The 22,357-nt window shown below is 34.0% G+C and overlaps 1 protein-coding gene across 42 annotated transcripts in view; it reads right to left on the bottom strand.

Annotated features, from left to right (window-relative positions):
* Positions 1 to 22,357, bottom strand: part of LOC100057011 (disintegrin and metalloproteinase domain-containing protein 5) — a 161,490-nt gene that overhangs the window by 27,032 nt on the left and 112,101 nt on the right. For all 42 annotated transcript variants that reach the window (XR_011433215.1, XR_011433214.1, XR_002804402.2 and 39 more), the window contains 2 exons: positions 13,634 to 13,720; positions 12,827 to 12,938 (listed from right to left, as the gene is read on the bottom strand). Coding sequence is in view for 21 of the 42 variants with exons in the window: in XM_070252946.1 (XP_070109047.1) it covers positions 12,827 to 12,938; positions 13,634 to 13,720 (199 nt within the window). In the remaining 21 variants the exon portion in view is untranslated. The remainder of the gene's footprint in view (positions 1 to 12,826; positions 12,939 to 13,633; positions 13,721 to 22,357) is intronic.

Below are 22,357 nucleotides of genomic sequence, written 5' to 3'. Positions count from 1 at the left end.
CTTACAATATGTCCCTCTCTCTTTCTCTCTCTTCATGCACACACACACACACATGCAAGCACACATACACACATCCTATTGGTTTTGTTTCTCTAGAGAACCCTGACTAATATAGATTCTGGTACCAAGAAGTAGGGTGTTACTGTAATCAATACCTGAAAATATGTGGAAATAGCCTTGGAACTGAGTAACGGGGAGAGGCTGGAGGAATTTCTAAAGTCTAGGATTTTAGAAAAATCCTAGAGTACCATGAAGAGACTGTTGGTAGAAATATGGACATTAACAAAGCTTCTGATGAGGGCTCAGAAAGAAAAGTGGAAAGCAGAAGAGAAATTCTGTATTTTCTTAGAGAATACATAGATAATCAGGAACAGAATGTTGGTAAAAATATATACATTAAAGGTGTTGAAGCTGGGTACCTGAGGGTTACAATAAATATTCAATAAGGACATGATTACCTTTTGACCTGGTTGCCAACACAGACACAGATAAAAAGAAGTTACTCTTGTTAACTTGGTGCTTTCTTGTTTAACATGAGGGATGACTCAAGGGTCACAAGAATGTATGAGTTTATTTTGCAGAGGAAAAGATTGCCTTTAAGGACGTTAGGATCACCAGATAACCAGCTTCTAGCTGCTGTTGATGCCCAGATGTCAGATTGCCCAAGGGCATATCTAGAGCAAAGGAACAGAGATTTCTCCTTTGTTTCTGCAAAACTCCTCCTCTGAAGCCCTGTAGCTCTATAAACCCCCTGATTTCCTCTTTTGTTAAGGTAGATTTTAGAGAATCTATCCTCCCACCTTCTCATTTTGACCAACTTGAATAAACCTTTCTCTGTCTCCAAGCATGTATCAGTGATTGGCACATGAACTTTTGATTAAGAGGTTCATTATCAGTCCTTCTGGTGAAATTTTTTGACAGAATAGGAAGATGCTACTGGGAAAGGAAGAAAAGGGAATTCCTATTATAAAGTGGGAAAAAACTTGGCTAAATTGTGATCTAGGGTTTTGTGGAAAATAAAATGTGTGAGCCATGAAACTGGATAATTAGCCAAGGAGATTTCTAAGCAAAATGTTAAAGGTGCAGCATGAGTCCTTCTGATTGCTTAGAGTAAAATGTGAGAGGAGACAGATGAATTGAGAAAATAAGTGTTAAGCAGCAAGGTACCAAAACTTAAAGATTTGGAGAATTCTTAGCCTATCCACATTGCAAAAAATGAAAAAAACATGTTCTAAAGATAATACCAAAGATGTGGCTGTAATATCATTTTATAAAGAGACTATGCATGTGAACCATCTCAGCAGAAGCCAGGAATAGGGATGAGATTATACCAGAAGAAATACCGCCAAGTTGGACCAAAAGGAATACAATGGGACAATAAAGCTATTTGGCTGCCAACATGTTTTATTCTTCAAGAAAAGAGAATGACCCCTGAAGGTGATTTAGAGATCATCAGGGCTTCCTCTCCCATCACAGGCCTAAGGGCTGTGTCTTTCTTGGTTTCAGAAGGTGAGGCCCTCTCATGGTTTCAGCTTGCCAGGCTGCTCCAGCCCACTGCCTCACGCATGGGGCTGCTGCAAAGAGTTGTGTGGGCAGGGCCTCTACAAGAGCCAAAGTGGTGAGGTAGATGCTAGCTAGGACTATGGGGTGATGCTGCCACTTCAGTGGGCCTGGAGGACAGAACATGAAGCCAAAGAGGATTATTCTCAAATTTTAAAATCTAATGGAATTTGCCAAGCAAGGTTTTGTAATACTGGGATCTGGTGCCCCTTCCTTCTTTCCAATTTCTCTCTTTGGAATGGGAATGTCTATCCTATTCCTGTCTCACCATGTTTTTTTGGAAGCATATAGCTTATCTGATTTTACAGATTCACACTTGGAGAGGAATTTTGCCTTGGAACAAATCATACCTCAAGTCTCACCCATACCTAATTTAGATGACACTTAGATGAAACTTTTTGCCTGCAGTTGATACTGGAATGGGGTAAGATTTCTGGAGCTGTTGAGATGAAGTGAATGTATTTCACATACCAGGAGGACATAACTTTGAGGTGGCCAGAGGATGGAATGTTATGGACTGAATTCTGTTTCCCTAAAATTCAAAGCCCTAACCCCTAACGTGATGGTATTTGGAGATGAGGGCTTTGGGAGGTAATTAGGGTTAGGTGAGGTTATAAGAGTGGGGTCTGACGGGACTGATCTTCTTATAAGAGGAGGATGAGAGACCATAGAGTTTTCTCTCTTCACACACGGAGTAAAGGTTATCTGCAAGCCCAGAAGACAGCTCTCACAGAAACCAATTTGCCAGCACCTTAATAATGGATTTCTAGGCTCTACAACTGTGAGAAAACAAACTTCTATTGTTTAAGACATCCAGTCTGTGGTATTTTGTTATGCAGCCCAAACAGACTAAAATGGCGTGTTTTCATGAAAGACTGGATGAGGTCTTTCATTCCCCAGGGCATCCCTTGAAGGGAGAAATAGTTGCAGAACTCCTGTTAAAACTTTCCTTCCCAGCAACGTTCACTACCTTATAGTCTAGAAGACTTCAGGCTAGAACACAAGATGGTTTAGTATTAAAAAACCTTTAAAGGCAATATAAGAAACAATATTATCAGTTCAACAGATGCCATACATATTTAATAAAACCCAAAAGACACTCCTGATTTTAAATAAAATTGAAAGAGATAAGTATTTCCTAAACAAGATAAACATATTGAATCAAAAGCATCAGTCTTTTCATGATAAAATATTAGAGGTTGTCCTTGGAGTAAAGTAATGATAACCTCTCTCATGATTAGTTCTTTTTATTCTGAATGGATTACCTAATACAGTTATGAGATGGGGGAGGGAGATTAACTGAAGAAGAAAGAGAAATTATTATGATTAAAAAGATATGGCAAAATTCTTATTAAATGCAGTTACATCATCTAAAAAAAATCAACTGTCCCAAAAATCAGCTAAAGACTTTTGAAAATAGTGATATTCCATTAATTAAACATATGCACAAAAATCAGTATGTTTCCTATATGTAAAAAGTAGAAAATTAAAAAAAAAATGACAGAAATGACATTAAAATTAAAATTAAAAAAACAATGACAGATCTTCATATATGAATTTTCAACAAAACAATAGCATTCTTAGGAATGAAAAGGGTAATTTCTGATCTATAGATCCTGCTATAGCTGTAGAGAGATCAAAACTACAATGATTTATCACTTTATACCCGTTAGGATGCCATTATGAAAAAAAAAAGTAAGTGTTGATGAAGATGTGGAGAAATATGAACCCTTCTGCATTGCTGGTGGGAATGTAAAATGATGCATCCTCTATGGGAAAAAGTATGGTGTTTCCTCAAAAAATTAAACAGAGTTACCACATTATCCAGTAATTCCAAATCTAGGTATATAGCCAAAAGTATTGAAAGTATGGACTCAGATATTTGTACACACATGTTCATAGCAGCATTATTCACAATAACTAAAACTTGGAAGCAACCCAATGGATAAACAAATGGATCCATTGTTTGTCCAAATGACTGGATAAACAAAATGTGTATACATGCAATGAAATATTATTCAGTCTTAAAAAGGGATGAAATTTTGACACATGATACAACATGGATAAACTTTAAGGACATTATGCTAAGTGAAATAAGCTAGACACAAAAGGACAAATACTGTATGATTCAACTTATAGGAGGTATCTGAAGTAGTCAAATTCATAAAGGTAGAAGGTAGAAGGGTGGTTACCAGGGACTGGAGGAAAGAGGAATGAGGAGTTATTGTTTAACAGGTATAGAGTTTCAGTTTTGCAAGATGAAAAGAGTTCTGGAGATGAATAGTGGTTGCAAAACAATGCACAATAATGTATTTAATTCCACTGAATTGTACACTTGAAAAATGATTAAAAAGGTAAATGTTATGTTTTTTGTATTTTACAATTAAACATAGCTATATAAGTATGTATTATGTTATAAAAGGTCAAAAATATCAGTAGAATAGATTGTCAAAGGTGATGAAAGAGCAATACACAGAAGAATTATAAATTCCCTACAACCATAAGGTAAATAGAAAGTCTCACGAAACTGAAGAAATGCAAGTGGAATTTATTTTTTTACTATTAGTTTGCCACAGATTAAAAAGATAGATAATAATCCCTGAAAATCAGGAATAATTGTATTATTAGTGGTAATTTATTGGGTTAGGATTACATAAAAATTACTGAAAGAAAAATTATAATGTGAGATTAAAATATACTCTTTATAATTTTATATATCAAGGTAAACAAAAATATATGAGGATTTATACTCTAGAATATACAAACTCAAATAGGTAACTCATACACAAACATATGTATGTATACATATATTCCATTATGTACATATATATTTTATGTAGTTACACCTACATATAAAACAGATTAGACATTACTTGAAAATACCCACGAAATAAAAAAAGTTGGTAATGTACTGACTACGAATAAGGCCATCATAAATTTTGTAATTTGAGGTTTGTCCAGGTCATATTCTGTTAACATAAGTCAGTGATAATCAAAATAAATAGAATGAGGATATAAAACAAACCTGGACTCCTTAGGATCACCTTGCCTCTCAAACTCTTTATGCACCAAAATGCATTCAGCATCGCAAGGGCTTCTCCCACATTGAGTCCAGGGCTCATACAGGGGAGCCCAGGACTCCCTTGACTGGATCCAGGGCCCCAGAAGGAACAATTTTGGGACAGAACGTGCAGCCAGATGGCACATCATCCCAGGGCTTTCAGGGTAGAATGAACAGGCCCCAGAATACCACTGATGAAGACAGAGCCTATGGCAGCTGACTAAAGAAAATTAGTTGTATTGGAGGGTTTCCTCTGACCCCAGGCTCTGGTGCTGTCATCCTACTGTCATCTGGACCTAGAGTGGCCCAGGGTAAGCAACCATGAAAATTCAATTGGGTCTGTCCTAGTGGTTGTACAAAATGTCTCACATACTGAGGAATCAAAACTGGGATGGGAAATTTTCTCAGTTTTGGCAACTGATTTGGAAGACTAGAGGAAAAGAATAAAATCCATATGGAAGCTAAATAAAACCAAGGACTAAAAGCATCATTGTTTTGCTGTGTAATGAATATAGCTCAAGTTATCTGTAATTGCTGTCATTGTTTTTAACTCTGACTGCTGATGTTCACAATTGTGATTTGTGGTTCACTCTGAGTGAAGTGACTTAAGTGTGCAACCTAAACGTATTGAAGTCATTAGTCTTAACAGTCCATCTTTGACTTAGTCTGTAGATTAACTGTTATGCCCTGTGTCGAGATAGTGCTAATTTAATTTTTCACATTGTCAATATTGTAATAATGTTTTATAAGAGCTCAAATAATGAAAATCAGAATCATTACAATACTAAAATCAGTATGACTCAGACATCACTGAATAAGAAGACTAAATGACTGTTTTTACTGACAGATGGAAGAACACATACAACTGGATTAGAGATGTAAATAAACAAAACAGAACATATTGCACAAAATGAAAAACTAATTTAGACCCAGAAATAAACCCACACATATATGGCCAATTAATTTATGACAAAAGAGCCAAGAATATAAAATGGGGGAAAGGGGCGACTCTTCAACAGTGTTGGGAAAAGTGGAGAGCCATATGCTAAAGAATGACCCTGAACCACTATCTTACACCATACATAAAAATTAACTCAGTATGAATTAAAGATCTGAATGTAAGACTTGAAACCATAAAACTCCTAGAAGAAAACATAGGTAGTAACTCCTTGACACTGATCTTGGTGATCATTTTTTGAATCGAACACCAAAAGCAAAGGCAACAAAAGAAAAAATAAGTAGGACTACATAAAACTAAAAGGCTTCTAGACAGCAAAGGAAACCATCAACAACAAAAAAAAGATAACCTACTGGATGGGAGAAAATATTTGCAAACGCAGCTCCCTTCCCACTCTCCTCCACCCCACACAGCAGTGGAGTTTTTGGTGCAGGTGATCGCCAATGTGGCAGAGGTGTGAGGCATCATTGTACCTTCAGCAGCAAAATCAGCAACTGTAGCAACATCAGCAATGATAAGATATCATTGACCCCTGAAGACAAAGGCAGGAATGATCAGAATACTGGTGACACCCCTAACAGAGGTGGTGGAGGGCGGAAAGTACCAATGCTCAAATATAGCCACAGGTGCTCAGGTAATACAAACCAAAAACTAGTGCTATAGCACAATCTACTGAAAAAAGAAAGGCCTCTAATCTTTAAGTGACTGAATACTTAGAATCAAAAAAAAAGATATACCTAAATAAGAAAGTGTTTGCTGTGACAAATACACCAGCAAAGGAGTAACCACAAGCAACATGAGAAGCCATGGTAAAGCAGCATCACAAAAAGAAAATAACAATGCTCCAGAAACCATACATAAAGTCATTGCCAATTGTGATCTAACTGACCAAGAATTCAAAATGACTGATGTAAAGAAATTCAATGAGCTACAAGAAAACTCAGAAAGTCAGTTCCATGAGATCAAGAATAAAATCAATAATCAGAAAGAATAATTTACCAAAGAGATTGAAACCTGAAAAAGAACCAACAGAAATTCTGGAGCTGAAGAACTCAATAAATGAGATGAATAATGTATGAGGAAGCATTGGAAATAGAGCAGACCATAAGGAACAGAGAATTAGTAAGTTCAAAGATGGAAACCTAGAAACAATGCAGGGATAAGAAGATAGACAACTAACATTTTTTTAAATGTAGAAATTTTATGAGAATTATCCAACTCCATTAGAAAGGGCAATGTAAGGATAATAGGTATCCTAGAACAGAAGAAAGAAGGGAGCAGAGAGGTTACTTAAAGAAATAATAGCTGAGAACTTCCCAAACCTGGGAAAGGAATTAGATGTACAAATCCATGAAGCTAAAAGAACAACCAGTTATCTCAATGCAAAAAGACCTTCTCTAAGACATATGATAATAAAACTGTCAAGTTGATGACAAAGAAAGAAGTGCCACTAGACCTGCCTTACAAGAATTGTTGAAAGGAAGTCTCCTACCTGAAATCAAAAGGCAAAGGTATACAAAGCTTTGATAAAGTTGACAAATAGAAGGAATCAGAAAATTGCAATTCTACATCAGAATAGGTTAATAAACAATTATAACATAAAGTTTAAAGGTGAAGGAAGCTATAAAAATAACTATAACCACTTCAGTTTGGTAAGGAATTTACAACATAAAAGGGATGATTGGTGACAACAAAAACACAGAAGAGGAAGATGAAAAGGATGAAACCAGTATTGACAAATGAAGATTAGATGCTATCAGCTGAAAAAATAATCTTATCTATGACACCTTTTATAGAAACCTAATGGTAACCACAAAGCAAAAATTCAGAACAGAGACATGAAACATAAAAAAAAGGAAACTGAGAAAAAAAATCACAGAAAACCACTAAACTGAAAAGGCAGACAAAAACACAAAGAAGAAAAAAAGCAATGAAAATATAGAGAAAACAAAAGATAAAATGGCAGTATTAAGTCCTAATATATTAATAATTACTCTAGATGTAAAAGGATTGATATCACCAATCAAGACAGAATGGCTAGATGAATTAAAAAGCAATACTCAACAATATGCTGCCTCCAGGAGATCCATCTCAGCTCTAAAGACAGAGGCTCAAAGTGAGGGGATGGAAGATGATACTTCAAGCAAATGGCAACCAAAAGAAAGCAGGTGCAGCCATACTTAGATCAGACAAAATAGACTTCAAGCCAAAAAAGATAATAAGTGACAAAGACAGATATTATACAATGATAAAGGGGCCAATCCATCAAGAAGACATAAAATTTATTAGTATATATGCACCCAACATAGGAACACCAAAATATATAAAGCAACTATTTACAGACTTAATGGGAGAAATTGACAGCAACACAATAATAATAGGAAAATTTAATATCCCACTTACATCAATGGATAGATCATCTAGACAGAAAGTCAGCAAGGAAACATTGGCCTTGAATGAAACATTAGACCACATGCACTTAATAGATCTATATAGACTATTCCACCCATAAGCAGTAAAATACACATTCTGCTCAATTCACCATGGAACATTCTTAAGGTAGATCACATATTGGGAAACCAAACAAACCTCAGTAAATTTAAGATCATATCTAGCATCTTTTCTGACCACAGTGGTATGAAACTAGAAATCAACTACAAGAAGAAAGCTGGAAAAGCCATAAATATGTGGAGACAAAAAAATATGCTACTGAACAACTATCAGATATTTGAAGAAACCAAGAAGAAATTAAAATTTCTGGAGGCAAATGAAAATGAGAATATGACATACCAAAATCTATGGGGTCCAGCAAAAGTGGTACTAAGAGGGAAGATTACAGCAATACAGGCCCATCTCAGGAACCAAGAAAAATCTTAGATAAACAATCTACACTACACATAGAGGACCAAGAAGAAGAAGAGAAAATAAAACCTAAAGTCTGTCAAAAAGAAGGGGAAAATAAAATCAGAGTGGAAATAAATGAAATAGAGACTATAAAGACAATAGAAAACATCAATGAAACTAAGTGCTGGTTCTCCCAAAAGATACACAAAATTGACAAGCCACTAGACTCACTAAAAAATAAAAGAGAGAAGGGTCAAGTAAAAACAGAAGTGAAAGATTTAGAAATGACAATGGATATGACAAAAATACAAATGATTATAAGAGAATCCTATGAAAAACTATATGCCAACAAATTGGATACCCTAGAAGAAATGGATAAGTTCTTAGAATCATACAACCTCTCAAAACTAAATCAAGAAGAAACAGAGAATTGGAATAGACCAATTACTAGTAAAGATACTGAAACAGTAATTAAAAACCTCTAAAAAAGCAAAAGTCCAGGACCAGATAACATCTCTGGAGAATTCTACCAAACATTCAAATAAGATTTAGCACCTATCCTTCTCAAACTCTTCCAAAGAACTGAAGAGGAGGGGATACACTCTAATTCATTTTATAAGGCCAACATTATGCTGATACCCAAACCAGACAAGACAACACAAACAGAAAATTACAGACCAGTATCACTAAGGAAGGTAGATGCAAGAATCCTCAACAAAATGTTAGCAACTTAAATGCAATACGTTAAAAGGATTAAACACCACGACCAAGTGTGACTTATTCCAGGGATGCAAGGATGGTTCACCATCTGCAAATCTATCAGATATATGATACACTACATTAACAAAATGAAGAATAAAAAACACAAGGTCATCTCAATAAATGCAGAGAAAACACTTGACAAGATTCACCATCCATTTACAAAAAAACTGAATAAAATGGGTATAGAAGTAAAGTACCTCAATGTAATAAAGGCCTAGTAAGACAAACAACCAACTAACATCATGCTGAGTGGTGAAAACCTGAAAGCTATCCTTCTAAGAACAGGAAAAAGACAAGGATGACCACTTTCACTACTGTTTTTCAACATAGTATTGGAAGTCCTAGCCAGAGCAATTAGGCAAGAAAAAGAAAATGTATCCAAATTGGAAAAGAAAAAACAAAACTTGCACTAACTGCAGATGACACAATTTTACATATAGAAAACCCTAAAGAATCCACCAAAAAAAACTTAGAAATAGTAAATGAATACAGCAAAGTTGCAGGGTCCAAAATCAACATAGAAAAATTAGCCACATTTCCATACACTAAAAATGAACTAGCAGAAAGAGAATTCAAGAAAACAATCCAATTCAAAATTGCAACAAAAAGAATGAAACACCTAGGAATAAATTTAACCAAGGTGGTAAAAGATCTGTAAGACTAACTGACTACTGAAGTAGTCTGAAGACTAACTGAAGACTAACAAACATTCTTACAATAAATCAAAGAAGACACAAAGAAATAGACAGATATTCCACACTCATGGATTGGAAGAATTAGCATAGTTAAAATGTCCATATTACTTAAAGTAATCACAGATTCAATGCAGTCCCCATCAAAATCACAGCATTTTACATGAAAATATAGGACAAAGGATTCTAAAATTTATATGGAACAGCAAAAGACCCCAAATAGCCAAAGCAACCATGAGAACAGAGAACTAAGCTGGAGGCATCACACTCCCTGATTTCAAAATATACTACAGAACTATAGTAATCAAAACAGCATGGTACTGGCACAAAAACAGACACACCGATCAATGGAACAGAATTGAGAGCCCAGAAGTAAACCCACAGATTTATGGACAGCTAGTTTTCGACAAAGGAACCAAGAACATACAATGAAGAAAGGAACATCTCTTCAATAAACGGTGCTGAGAAAACTGGACAGCCACATGTAAAAGAGTGATAGTAGACCGTTATCTTACACCACCTGCAAAAATTAACTCAAAATGGATTAAAAACTTGAATGTCAGACCTGAAACCCTAAAACTCCTAGAAGAAAGCTTAAGTAGTATGATCTCTGACATTGGTTTAGCCATATCTAAACCAAGGGAAGCATAAGAAAAAATAAACAAATGGGAGTACATTGAAGTAAAAAGCTCCTGCACAACAAAGGAAACCATCAACAAAACAAAAAGACAATCCACTAGTTGGGAGAAAATATTTGCAAATCATACATCTGATAAGTGATTGATATAAAAAATGTATAAAGAATCATACGACTCAACAACAAAAAAACCCCTCAAGATTAAAAAATGGGCAAAGGATATCAACAGACATTTCTCCAAAGAAGGTATACAGATTGCCAACAGGCACATGAAAAGACGTTCAACATGATTAATTATCAAGGAAATGCAAATTTAAACCACAATGAGATACCACCCCATGCTTGTCAGAACAGCTATTATTAAAAAGGCAAGAAATAACAAGTCTTGGTGAGGATGTGGAGAAAAGGGAGTGCTTGTGCCCAGTTGGTGGTACACCCACTATGGATAACAGTATCGAAATTCATCAAAAAATTAAAAATAGAATTACCATATGATCCAGCTATCCCACTTTGGGGTATTCATCCAAAGAATATGAAAATAGTAATTCAAAAAGATATATGCACCCCTATCTTTACTGAAGCATTAGTTACAATAACTAAGACAAAGAAACAACTTAATTGCCCATTGATAGATGAATAAAGATGTGGCACATGTATACAATGGAATACTACCCAGTCATAAAAAAGATGAAACTTCACCATTTGCAACAACATGGATGGACCTTGAGGGCATCATGCTAAGAGAAATAAGTCAGGCAGAGCAGGACAAATACTGTATGATTTCATTCATATTTGGAAGATAAAAAGTAAATAAATAAACACATAGATACAGAGACCAGATTGGTGGTTACCAGAATGGACAGGAGGTGGGGGAAGGTTAAAGAGGTAAAGAGGGACATTTGTATGGTCACCGGTGGAAATAAACTTTTGTTGGTGAACACAATGTAGCGTATACAGAAGCTGAAATATAATGTACACCTGAAATTTATATAACGTTATAAACCAATGTTATCTCCACAAAAATGAAGAAGAAAATATGATAGCCTGAAAAATTTAAATATCCAGTCAAGTGCTCTTAAAAAGAGATAAAATAAATTGTTGTGTCAGATGACATATTATAAAATATTCCCAGTATAAAATATTGTTACAGGGCCAGCCCAGTGGCGCAGCGGTTAAGTGTGCACATTCCACTTTGGTGGCCCGTTGTTCGCCTGTTCAGATCCCGGGTGCAGACATGGCGCTGCTGTGGTAGGCATCCCACATATAAAGTAGAGGAAGATGGGCATGGATGTTAGCTCAGGGCCAGCGTTCCTCAGCAAAAAGAGGAGGTCTGGCAGTAGTTAGCTCAGGGCTAATCTTCCTCAAAAAAAGAAATATTGTTACATTTTTGCTAATATATATTATTTGGTTATACTATGAACTACTATCAATTGATATTGTTAACTAATTACATTATTGTTTTGCATAAATAATAGCATTTATATAACAGAAAAGTAAAACATACAGAATAATATATAATTTATAATTACCTATTTTCCATATATTTATGTGAAAATAATATATGTGTATAATTATATGTAACAGGTTAAAATATTATGCTTTATTTTGGCGTGGTACACAGTCTGACATGGCTGTGTGTTAGCTCTCTAAAATGCTGGTCACCCTAAGCACGACTCTCTCCTAGTGTAGAAGCTACAGATAAGTCTGTCCAGGAATTTCATTATTTTTCCTAAAAGAAAAGGGCTTAAGGGTGGACAGCCCTCCTCTGCTCCCAGGTTATTTTAGGTGGGCCCCCATACTGTCTGGAACCAGGGGGCATACCCCAGCTGTTCCTAGTCTCATGCAGGTCTGCTTAATATCAAAACACCTCTCAGGAATCCCAGGGGGAAGATTCTAAAGACAACATTTCAAAAGATTAGATCAGAGCCCTTAAAACGCAGGAAAAAGAAAGAAAAGATATCCTCAAAGAGTCTAGTGGCACTAATATAACAAATACTAACACTATTTTAAACCAGGAATATATGAGACAATCCAAAAGGAACAATCTAAATTAACTGGTCAAATTAGATGCACTGGAATTACTACTTTTAAAATTGCCTAACATTGAGTATACTTTTTGTTAGCAAATAATGTCAATCTTGATATAGAAAGAACAGTACAGACTTACACTGGCATAGATTTTTTTAAATCTTACAAATAAAAGAAAACTGTATTTGTTGACATCAGTCGCTTTGTAATGAAGCTTGAGACCTATACTTTAATTCACTCTCTTACATGTTGTCATTGATTAATAAAATTTTAAAGACACTAACCAGTTTTAATCTTGTGTCCATCATCGATACTTCCAAATTCTCCTTTCATTACCTCGCAATCAGGAGGAGCAAATCCCTTTTTACAATGGCAGTGGTTAAAATTGTTGCAAATCTGGAATAAGCAGACAATAAAATAATTTTTATGTATGAAGGTGGTCTTCAATAGAGACCAATGAATATGCTATACTTATTCAACAGAGAATTTATCCATTACAGATAATTTGTCTTAAATAGACAAATTAAGCAAATTTTCACAAATTTTTCTTTGAAATTGTCCGTACTTTGGAAAGTACATCTAGCTTCTGTTGCCAAATCAAGTTTTTGTTTTAATTCTTTCAACCCTCATCACAGCCAGACCCAAATAGTGGCAATTACCAGTAACATGCCACAGATTATCATTTACTTGTCAGCTTCACAGAACAGCTCAGACTCTAAATTAAGGATCAAGAGTAGCAAGAAAATTCTAATGACCTTTATTTACCATTTTCTACCTTCTCTCCGTAAAAAGAAAATCATTGTGATTATAATGTAACACATGATGCTTATAGCATATCCATCTCACATATTTACCAAACATTTTATAGACCCAGAATTGTCTTAAACATTTCTACTTTATCGTCTCTAATAAATAGTTCCACAAGGTTTCTTGAAAAGATGAGATCGAACCTACAAATTATAGACTGTTAAATGAGATCAAGCAGCAAGAAAATGATTGAAAAAAGTCATTCAAATAGTTTTTTAAATGTCTAAACTGTTTTTGGAATTGTTCAAAGCATGCTGCTTAAAATGGAGATTGAAATTACTTACTCCGCTGTTATTGCAATGTATGGGAGCATTGCATGCCATATAATTGGTACGAGGCGCAATCTCTACACAGGTATAGTTGATACAATACTAAAACAAAGCAAAAGGAAGTGAAAAATAAAGTCAGTCAAACAATCAGATTGTGTGCATGGATAATACATAAGAAAAATTCAAGAAAATTCCAGAATCCATATTACCAAGAATTGGGAAAAATCCAAAAAATAAAGTTATAAGTGTGACTTCATTGAAATCAATATGAAATAAGTTGTGTGTCTTCAGACTGTAAAGATGTAATCTTATGTAAGAAGTTGGAAGTTTTATTTTCTTACCATCTAGCACCAGAAGTCCTCTTAGAGAAATATCCAAAATAATAATTTGATTAGTTCCTTGAGTTCAAGAATTGCCTGAAGAGTATTTTAAAAATACCCATGCCTGGGCTCCACCTGAGACCATTATATCAAAATCTCTGAGGGCAGGGTCCAGGGGATTATCATGAGCACTCAGGACTGAGAACTATCAAGTGGCAGGTTGAGGTCTTAAAATCATCGGTATGAGCAGCAAAGGAAGAGAGTTTACTATTCTTTGTGAAAAAATGAGGAGAAAGAGAAAAGCAAGAGTAATAGATAATTATATGAGGTAATAGGACAATGAAAGACTCCCAATGGTGAGATGTCTAGAAGGTCTAAGAAAGGGAATGTTGAATGTGTGAATTTACATCATTCTAATTTATACATTAATTTTTGTGACCTTTCTTAACTACCCAAAATTTTTAGGAAATTCAATACTTTGTGAAGGGTTTTACTTGGAGTTAGCTTTGTCTTTGGATCAAAATAACAAAAAGATATGCAGGAAAAGGGAGGATTAGAACACTGGAATAGATATGTAGATTTATCATTTAGATTTCAAGGGAGAGAGAGGCCTCAGGTCCTATTTGTATTCCATATGTTTCCAGTTGAGCCAAATGTGACAGTCTGGTCAGTCGCACGTGCTATTATCAAAATGTATTATATAGAAATAAATTCGAGTTAGCAAGCACTTCTTAAGATTTTCTCTCAAAAAATGTATTTTAATTGAACTTTCCATAGTATCTCTTGGAAATAATAGTTTCTACAATTAATTAGAATATTGAACTTTTATTAGATATATTATTAATTTATAAAATAGAACTTTCTAGCGACATTCTATAATTATATTATGCTATATCATTAACTGTTAATAGTTTTCTTATGTGTAACATAAATAACTAAAATATGCATTGTATGAGAGCAGAATATATTATAATAATAATATTCAATTTAATTAAAATATGCATCTACCCATAAGAGTTCATTATAAAAAGTTAAAATCAGTTAAAATTTAAAAAGTTAAAAATTTGGCTTTCTACTGAAACAATGAATACAATTCAAGAAATGTTTTTGCAAAAACAGTCCTTAGGAGGAAACATGCTGGATCACATAATACGTTATTCAACCAAAACTAGCATTCACACAAGATGTTCAAATGTTTTCCAAAAAATTGCTCCCTATAGTGTATGCAAAATCACTTGATTACATATTGCAGGACATAAAAAATGATCTGTATAAAATCTAAAAGTAACACTGTTAAAAAGAGGAGTAGAGATTATTAATAATAAATATTGCTAATATATTGCTAATACACCTGTTAAAGATAATTGTCCACAACTTTGTAAATAGAAAAAATAGAGAACCACATATCTTTTCAGTGTCCTATTTGGACATTCATTAAGAGACCCATCTGAGGCCAAACTAAAAATTATTGAATTATCTAAGGAAATGTATTTTGTTTAACTTGCTAGTCACCATTGATAAGAGCCTATGTTTGGTGAAGTTTTATGATAATGTAGATTTTTGTCTGGCAGATTTTGTCCAGTTGAAAAGATAACCCCAAAATTATGGTTTTATTGCAATGTAGGACATTAGCAGGTTTTACATCAAATCCAGTGATTGTATTTCAGCAATCTTTTTCCTAATGCCTCCAAATATGCAGTTCTTGAAATACTCTTTGAATTAGCTGTAACAACTTGTTCCCTTACTAGTGAAGTAAACAAGTGTTTGACAGGTGCTCAATTTATCTTTGTATAAGAGTCTTGTTTTTAACATTTTTGACGGTTTCCAAGGCCTCATTGAGATGCCTAAGTGGACTCATTTGACACAGTAAAATAAATTTCTTTGACCAACAAATGTTCCTCTTGAACTGTTTAAGCATAAACATATCTTTTCTTGTACCTACGTGGCTTGTGGGGTGATTCCCAAGTGGCATCAGAAATTTAATTTAGCTGATTCTCTACTTCTCGGGATTTTTTCTTCTCCTTTTGGTCTTTTGTTTGTTTCTGATTCTGATTCTTGGCCAAGTTAGTCTGTCCGTAATCTGTATGTATTTGTGAGTGTGTACATATACATGCATATACACACACAATTTTGCTTATTTTATATATATAGAATGGCTATACCTTCGAGTTGTGTTAATGAACTTGTTCATTTTTCCCACTTTAAAAAGGTGAAAGAAAGTGAATGAGACTGTAAAGGATTATATTACGCGTATATGCATTTTTAAGCTGCCGACTAGCTTTAATAAATTATCTACCTCTCATTGCTTTCTGAAATACAACTTACTTAATTTGTTTAGAAATTATAATTAATACAATTGGGACCATACTAGCAGCAATAATGGCAGAAGACAACTGTGTTTCAGGGTAATGGGATATGTAATTGTTTTCCGAAGGACAAAATAGTTTTATCTTAGTATTATATGACTAGGTGTTTCAGAATATGAAAGAGGACAGTGAAAGTCAGGACTTGATTTAATATAGAAAACTGTAGATGTTTTGTGTGAAGTAAACTTTATTTTGTTTTTAATACCTATAAACAAGCAAATAACGAGTCTGGAAAAATTTTGGCAATGATTGCTCAATTTTGGTGGGGTTATTCATAAGATAATTTTAAAAATTTCTTTGTGAATACTTTAGAGCCAAATACCATGATGAAGCAAAATTAGAATTTGGTTTTTCTAATTGTATACATGGCAGTTGGTTGCAAAATATTTAATTTTCTCTTAACAGAGGAAGCACAAAGTTTTTCCTTACCTTCTATATAATCTGTCCAAATGACAGAGATTCAATATCTCACTAGAATAATTTTTGTGTTTTGTATCATGTAAATCATTCTTCTTAACAAGTTCCTCACTTGGGAAAGAGCTAAGCTCCCTTATAATTTCACTGCTTTCTCCTATGTTACGTAAACTCTTGCACTGTCACATCGATTAATAAGTAGCTAAGCAATTTTTACTAGACATCAATGATCCTTTTAATCAAGTGACTGTACCTCCTCTGACAACTCTCGATTTTGCTTTATCAAGGTCAGACCCTAAATTCAAAACAAATTTTCTCTTCAGGATTTTTTTAACACCTAAAACTATCTTTGAGAATTCTGAGACTGCCATTGGAAAATCACAGACTTCTTCTCTTATCTTATGAATATAAGGATGTTAGAAATCATTACATTTGTTTGGTATCCTCTATATTTTTTAATTAGATAACAGTAAGAGCTGCATAGGAAGAACTGTCAAATCAAAGAAATTCAGTCAGCTTTCCCCAGGTTAATTTTTAATGTTATTAATATAAACGTAATTAACGTGATTAGTAGAAATGTTTTCTATTGTGTGCATGTTACAAGAATGGATTGAAAGCTCCTAGAAAATCATCAAGTCCATTTCTCTCGATAATATTTTCTTATCTTCAAGAGAAACTTTGATAAAATTCTTCATAAATAGTTATTATCATACTCCTCCCCAGAATAAGGGATTTTTACTGTTCTCCATTCTGATGTTATTGGTGACTCTCATAAATTAATCACAGCCATTCAGGCTTCTGATTAACTGGTAGCTTCCGCTTGTCTCTGATGTTCATCTAACGTCTCTGTTCTCAGATAAGGATAGAACCTAGGTCTTCAGTGCTCTGTAGAAAGGATTATACCATGTATTCTAAACTATTTGAATTCAAGAATTAGACTCACAGGTACAGGATGTGGAGCTTAAGCTGACATTTGTTAGACAATTTTCAGATCACACTACAAGGCTGAATCAGGATTTACTGGAATCCTTTATATCTGAGAGCACAGGGCCACATGAAAGCAAACTGCTAGTTCAAGATCCAGGGAAATAAGAATTAATCATAAAGGACTGAATTAAATGATGAGGGAAAAATTGTGTGGTTTTAAAAATTTTCTATATTTCTGATGGTATATGAGGAAGCCCTTTTCATCTCTTCTCGGTGCATTCCTAATCCTCAATTTGGTACCTATGTGTTTATAGACTGAAATGAAACATTTCAAAACTAGTAACTGATTCTCACTGAACCTCAAAAATTCAGAAACAAGCAAACTCAACTATCTGATGCTTACAAAAACTCACTTTAAATTCAGTGGCATAAGTAGGTTTAAAGTAAAAGGACAGGAAAAGCTATATAGTGCAAACATTAATCCAAAAAGGCAGGTGTGACTGTATTAGGATCTGATAATGTAGACATTAGAGCAAAGAAAATTACCAGAAACAAACAGGGACATTATGTAATAACAGAAGAATCATTCCAACAATACTACACAATGATCCTAAATGTGTGCACACAAAACAATGGAATCTCAACACATAAGGCAAAATACATAAGGGAAAAATAGGTAGAGCTGAAAGAAGAAACAGACAAATCCATAAGTGTAACTGGAGACTTCAACACCTCCTTCTCAGCAACTTACAGAAACTAAACAGAAAATCAGCAAAGATATAAAAGATCTAAACAAAACAATCAACGAACAGGATTTAATTGATACATATGGCACACTCCACCCAAGATGAGCAGAACACACATTTTTGCAAGCACCCATGGAACATGCAGCAAGGTAAACCATATCCTGCACCATAAAACAAACCTCAGCATATTTTAAAGATTAAAATTCTAGAGAGTGTTCTATAATAATAGAATCAAACTTGAAATCAATAAAAGAAACAACAGGGAAATTTCTAAATATGTGGAAAGTAAGCAACACATTTATTAATAATTCACGTCAAAGAAGAATTCTCAAAGTAAATAAAATATATATATACAACTGAAAAAATGAAACTATAACATCAAAATATGAGGGTTGCAGCTACAAATCCTGCAGCCATTAAAGACATGATAAGGGAATACCATGAACAACTTTACACTCATATGTTCTATAACTTAGAAGAAAGGACCAATTTTTAGAAAACCATGATGACCAAAATTCACCAAGAAGAAATTGATAACCTGAAGATTCTTGTAACAATTGAACAGTTGTTGAAGAACAATTGTCCCTGTAACAATTGCTACAACAATCTAAAAATCGAAGACTTTGAATTCATAATTAATAAGGTCATGAAAGAAGAAATCTCCAGACCCAGATTATTTCTTGGGATAATTCTACCAACCTTTAAAGAAAAATTAATATCAATTTTACACAGTCTCTTCCAGGAAAGAGAAAATGAGGGAATACTTCCCAACTCATTTTATGAGGCCGTACAAAATGGCCAAAGTCAGACAAACACAGTACAAAAAAAGAGAAAACTACAGACTAATATCTCTCATGAACTTAGATACAAAAATTATTTAACAAAATATTAGCACACTAATACAATAATGTATAAAAAGAATTATAGACCATGACCAAATGAGATTTATATCAGGTATGTAAGGCTGCTTCAGCATTTAAAAATATATCAAGGCAATCCAACATACCAACAAACTAAAGAAGAAAAATCATTGACCACATCAATTGACACAGAAAAAACATTTGACAAAACCCAAGAAACAATTATGATAAAAACTCTCAGCAAGTTAGCATCTACAAAAAAATTCTACAATAACATTACGCATAATGGTGAAAGACCTAGTGCTTTCCTCCTAAAATCAGGAACAAGGCAAACATGTCCACTTTGACCACTTATATTCAACATTGTACTGGAAGTTCTGGCCACTGAAGTAAAGCAAGAAAAAGAAACAAAAGGTATACTGATTCAAAAGGAAGAAATAAAATTGCCTCTGTTTCCAAATTACATGATTGTCTACGTAGAAAATCCCAAAGAATCTATGAAAGAAACTCCTAGAACTAATAAGTTAGTTCAGCAGCATTGTAGGACATAAGATCCACACACAAAAAGTAATTGAATTTCCATATACTAACAGTCAACATGAGGAAATCAATATTTAAAAACACAAGACCATTTACAATCATGCAAAAGAAAATGAAAAACATACATACATACTTAAATCATGTACAGGCTCGGTTTTGTGAAGATTACGAAATGATGAAAGTAATCAAAGATGACCTTAATAAAGGGAGACATACACCACATTTATGGGTTGGAAGTTTCAACATAATAAACATGATGATTCTTTACAAATTGATCTAGGTTTAATGCAAATCCCATCAAAATCCTGGCAAGGCTGCTCATAAGCAAAGATAAACTAATTATAAAATTTATGTGGGAAGGCACAAGCCATAGAACAACTAAAACAATCTTGACAGAAAGAATAAAATGGAAGGAATCACTCTACCAGAAATTAAGACTTCCAATACAGCTAAAGTAAGCAATAGTGTGATACTGGTTGAGGGACACAAAACCAATAGAACAGAATATATAACCTCAGAAGTAGACCCACACAAATATGATCAATCTTTTTTGAGCAAAAGTGCAAAAGCAATTAATGGAAGAAGGATAGCCTTTTCCACAAATGTTGCTAGAGCAATCACACATTTGTGATGGTTAATTTTATATGTCAACTTGTCTAGACTATGGCATGCACTTGTTTGGTCAAACGCCAGTCCAGATTTTGCTGTGAAGGTAGGTTTTAGATGTGATTAACATTTAAGTCAGCAGACTTTGAATAAAGCAAATTACCCTCCATAATGTGGGTGACCTCATCCAATCAGTTGAAGGACATAAGAGCAAAGACTTTCCCCAAAGAAGGAATTCTCCCTGTGACTACAACCTAGAAACTCTGTCTGAGCGTCCATCCTGCTGCTCTGCAGAATTCAGACTCAAGAATGAAACATCAACTGTTACCTGAATTTCCATCCTGACTGCCTGACCTACAGACTTTGGACTTGCCAGCTCCCACAGATACATGAAATAACTCCTTAAAATAAATCACCCTCTCTCTGTAAATACATATATATATATATATACACACACATATATATGGACACATATACATATATATGTATATATATATACATCAATATATGTATATTTATATATATCTGTAAATACATATATATGTACATATATATAAATGTATAAATATATATATATATTTATACATATGCTATTGTTTCTGCTGGAGAACCTAATAAAACATCCAGGGACAAAAATAAAATCTTGGCCTAAATCTCACACCTTATTCAAAAATTTACTCAAATATAGGACATTTAGAAAATTTGGGGGACTCGAGGGATAGTAAAGAGCTCTTTGAATTGACTTAAAAATGTTTACTCTGTGAAAGCCAATGTGAAGAGAATGAACATATAAGCTACTGATTGAAAGAAAATATTTGCAAAGCACATAACTGACAAAAGACTAGTATCCAGAATATATACAGAAATCTGAAAATTCAACAGTAAAAAAAAATACAACTAGAAAATGCACAAAGAGACTTCAAGAGACATTTCACTGACAAGGATATATAAATGGCAAATAAACACATGAAAAGATATACATCATTAACCACTAAGGAAAAGCACATTAAAATCACAATAAGATATCACTAACCACCTATTAGAACGGCTAAAGTAAAAGTTAGTTATAATACCAAATGCTGGTGAGGATACAGAGAAACTGGATCTCTCAAATATTGCTGGTAGGAATATAAAATGGTACAGCCACTTTGGAAAATAGATTTGCAATTCCTTTTGAAATTAAGGATACTTTTGCCACAGAGCCTAGCAACTGTACTGCTGGGAATTTATCCCAAAGAAATGAAAACTTATGTCCACCAAAAAAACCTACACACAAATATCAATAGCAACTTTGTAATAACTGAAAACTGGAAACAACTCAAATACTCTTCAATATATGAATGGTTAAATAAATTGTGGTAAATCCATACAGCAACATACTACTCAACACCAAATATGAACAAAACTATTGACACGTGCAGTATCCTGGATGGATCCCAAGGACAATAGGCTGGGTGACAATAAATAACATCAACAGGTTACATGCATGATCCCATTATTGTAACAATCGCCAAATGACAAAATTTTAGAGATAGAAAACTGATTAGAACCAGGGGTAGACACATGGGGAGAGGTGTAACTACAAAGTAATACCATGAGGGAGTTCTGTTTGGTGATGGAACAGTTCTGTATCTTGATTGCAGTGGTGGTTCCATGAATACACACATGTGATAGAATTGCACAGAACTACACACACACACACACACACACACACACACACATTCATGTAAAAAGAGATGAAATCTAAATAAGGTCTCTACCAATGTCAATTTCTGGTTTTTGATATTGTACTACAGTTATAGATATTAAGAAAATCTCAGTGAAGTACACACAGGTCCTCTCTTAACTGTTTTTACAACTTTCTTCTACAGTATAATTATTCCAAAATAAAAAGTTTAATTAAAGGAAAAAAAGACTACTATTAACTGTGACTAATTCTGGGTAAATGGATTCTGGTTTT

The sequence above is a fragment of the Equus caballus genome, chromosome 27 (genome assembly GCF_041296265.1).
Source record: "Equus caballus isolate H_3958 breed thoroughbred chromosome 27, TB-T2T, whole genome shotgun sequence".
NCBI classification, from domain to species: domain Eukaryota; kingdom Metazoa; phylum Chordata; class Mammalia; order Perissodactyla; family Equidae; genus Equus; species Equus caballus.
The sequence above is the reverse complement of the archived record's forward strand: the minus strand, read 5'-3'. Positions and strand labels throughout refer to the sequence as shown.